Raw genomic sequence first — 3045 nt, forward strand, 5'->3', positions numbered from 1 at the left:
CCTCGACGCGAAGCAGGTAGGCTGCAGCGCCGTCCGCGTGCGCGGGCGTCGGCTCGGCGGAGTCGTCTCCTCCGGCCTCGCCCTCTCCGCACCGCGTCCCCTTTGGCCCGAGGCGGGCGATGAGGGACGCGTACTGGTCGCAGACCTCGGCGGCCTGCCTCTCGTGGTCAAGCAGGCGGAGCTGGCCGAAGAAGCCGTGCGCGAACGAGTAGAACGCCTCTGGCAGCACACAGCCGCGCAGACTCGAGAGGCACTCTGCCGCCGTCGGCCGCTCCTCCGGCGAGAGAGCAACCATCCGGAGGAGCGTGTCGGCGAGCGGCGGCGGAGAGACGCGCTGCAGCAGCGCGCGCAGCTCGCCCGCGCCCTCGCCTGCTCACAGCCGGCGAGGCGTGAGGCGGCGCCGCTCGCGGCGGCGCGTGCTTCTCGCGCCGTCCTCTCGCCCTTTCGGTACCGCAGCAGCTTTGGCAGGTCGAAGGCCGGGCCGCACCTATTCATCGTTAACTCGTCATCGACTCAGTCACAGCCTTGGCAGGAGCAGGGCCGGGCCGCACTCGAGCAGGAGCTCGAGCAGCACGCAGCCGGCGGAGAAGACGTCCATCGCCGGCTGCAGCCCCGCCTGCTCACACCCTCACAGCACTGGAAGGGTGTGAAGCGCAGACCCGCCCGCTGCAGAGCACGCCAGCCTGGGCCGCGGGATGAGACGCGAGCGGTGCCTCGGCGAAGCGCTCCGGCGCCAGGTAGCACGAGCGGCGCGTGCCTCCGCCGTCAAAGTAGAAGGAGAAGTCCGCCGGGTCGTCGACCGGCAGCAGCGCCGGCTTGAAGTTGCCCAGGTCGGTGAGCAACACCCAGTGGCCGGAGGTGAGCAGCACATTCTCGCCCTTGATGTCTCCGTGCACGACTCCGGCGGCGTGGCACTGCGAGAGGGCGGAGAGGAGCTGGAAGGCGACCCACAGCTTCTCGTCGTGGCTCAGGAACGGAGGCGTCGCCGCGCGCTCGAGCAGCGTCGAGTGCAGGTACTGGCGCGCCAGGTAGGCGACGTGGGTCGTCTCGCGGAACCACCGGAACGGCATCACGTTGGGCGCCGCCTCGGCGGAGAGGCGCGCGCGCACCTCGGTGAGCATCTCGAGGTACGGCGCCAGCTTCTCATTCGGGGTGCGCTTGAAGTACACCTTGACGGCGAGCAGCTGCGCCGGCGCGCCGCTCCCGCCAACGCTCATCGCATACTTGAGCGTCTTTAGGAAGCGGCCGCCGCCGAGCCGCTCGACAAAGGCGAGCTGCTGCAGCTCTGGGAGGTTGTTGTAGTCGGGCTGGACGGAGCCGAGCTGGTTTCCCATGCTGTCGGTCGGCGCTGCGCCCGGCGTTTGGGCGACAGAAGTAAACCGGTCGTGTCCGGTCCGAGAATGACTTTTCATGACTTTCGATGCCACTCATGAAATGGGTCACTTATTTTGTGTCTCTGTTTTCTTTCTTTATGCATCGGCATCATTCTGAGCACTGAGGTGGTGCGTGAGAAAGGCTTTCTTTCGCTAGGGTGCCCACAGGGCCCAAAAAAAGAAACGAAAAACCAATGGGCCAACCCCGTTCGCAGCACTTCGTGTTGGAGAGTCGAGATATTGAGATTGTGAGTAGGAGGGAGGGACGCTGGGGGAAGGTATACCCTTGGAATGGCCGGATCCAGCCTTAAAAGTACGAGATCGCGCGCGCTTCGCGCGCTGCACCGCCTGTTCTCCGCGGCTGAGTGACGACGCGTGCCGTGTGCCAGCAGAGTTGGGCGCGCGCGGCGCGACGGCGCCCGCGAGGGAAGGCGCGGGTGCAGCGGCCGGCGGCGGTCGTACCGCTCGCCAGCCAGCGCAGCAGCGGCCAGCGCAGCGGCCGCCGGCGCAGCAGCCAGAGCAGCCGGTAGGGTTGCCTAACGTTAATTTGGGGCCTAACAGTTGCGCTATTGTTGGCTGAAATCCTCAACGTTGTTCAAGTGTTCTCCCCAGCCCATGCTGTTACTGTTTGTTACTGTTGTTACTGTTGTTCAGCGGCCAGCAAGCAGAAAATGGCAAAAAACCCGGGTAAAACCCGAAAATACCTGGGATTTTCCGGGTATTTTCGGGTATTACCCGCACTGGACACTAGAGATCGTCGTGGGTCACTGCCAGGCCTTCCTTACTGTTGTTCAGTCGGCCTAACGTTAGCTACGGTTGTTGGGGGGCCCCACTGTTGTTCTGTTGTTACTGTTAACACTAGCAACACTGTTCAGCTCTTAACGTTAGGCAACCCTAGCAGCCGGTGCGCGCCTTGCGAGGCGAGTACTGCCGCCCGGCAGCCTTGAGGCGGCCAGTCCCAGATCGGATGGATAATATCGTCAGGGCCCCACGCCATATTCGTGACGCGACAAGGGCGGGTCAGGGCGCGCGCGAGGGCGGGCGGGGCTCGTGCGGGTCGTTCGTGGACGGTCCCACCAAACAGTACTACACAGTAGTCATGACTCATGTAAGAATAACATGCTTTGCGCGCGCAACCACACACAACGCAGCAGCTTGAGCCAAGGGTGGGGTGCACAAGGCTACCGGTGCGGTGTTGACGTTTTCTCTCCACGCGCACATGTTGCGTTGTACATGTCTCGGGGTGGCCCCCCACCGCGCCTCCCCTCTCTTGTCTCTATCGCACCCACGTGCGCCCGCTTGCTGACCCCCGACACCCTCCCGCCCACTCGCCCCTAGTCACTGAGAAAGGTGAGGGCGCACCGCTCTGCCACGCCCGTGTCGATGCCAAAGGCGGCCGACTGCGCGGCAAAGCGCATGACGCCCTCCTGCAGGCTGGCCGAGTCCTTTGGCGCCGCGGCCAGCCCCTGGATGATCTTCTTCCACTGGTCGTCCAGGTTGACGCGCGCGCCCTCCCAGCGCGGGTCGAAGCGCGTGTGCGGCAGCAGCTCGCAGTCGGCGCCCTTGCGCGTGAGCTTGTCCTCCTCGATGGTGAACATCATCTCGAGCGAGTTGTGCGCGGCGAGCAGCGGCAGCGTTGCGCCGCGCCGGACGCGCGTCTCGGCGGGCTGCA

At 65.1% G+C, this 3045-nt stretch overlaps 2 protein-coding genes across 2 annotated transcripts in view; both read right to left on the reverse strand.

Moving 5' to 3' along the window:
• Positions 1-92: 92 nt before the first annotated feature.
• On the reverse strand, positions 93-1334 carry EMIHUDRAFT_247087 (hypothetical protein; the record flags this gene model as incomplete). The annotated part of the gene is made up of 3 exons (XM_005765603.1): positions 93-369; positions 503-524; positions 660-1334. Coding segments are annotated over 3 exons (974 nt in total), but the record flags the coding sequence as incomplete, so codon positions are not given.
• A 1373-nt stretch (positions 1335-2707) lies between these two features.
• EMIHUDRAFT_119940 (hypothetical protein) overlaps positions 2708-3045 on the reverse strand; it is a gene marked incomplete at both ends in the record, with an annotated part of 5119 nt that continues 4781 nt past the window's right edge. Inside the window, one exon of the mRNA XM_005765604.1 lies at positions 2708-3040. Coding sequence (XP_005765661.1) covers positions 2708-3040 — 333 coding nt within the window. The remainder of the gene's footprint in view (positions 3041-3045) is intronic.

This window comes from Emiliania huxleyi (genome assembly GCF_000372725.1).
Source record: "Emiliania huxleyi CCMP1516 unplaced genomic scaffold EMIHUscaffold_548, whole genome shotgun sequence".
In the NCBI taxonomy this organism is placed as follows: Eukaryota; Haptophyta; order Isochrysidales; family Noelaerhabdaceae; genus Emiliania; species Emiliania huxleyi.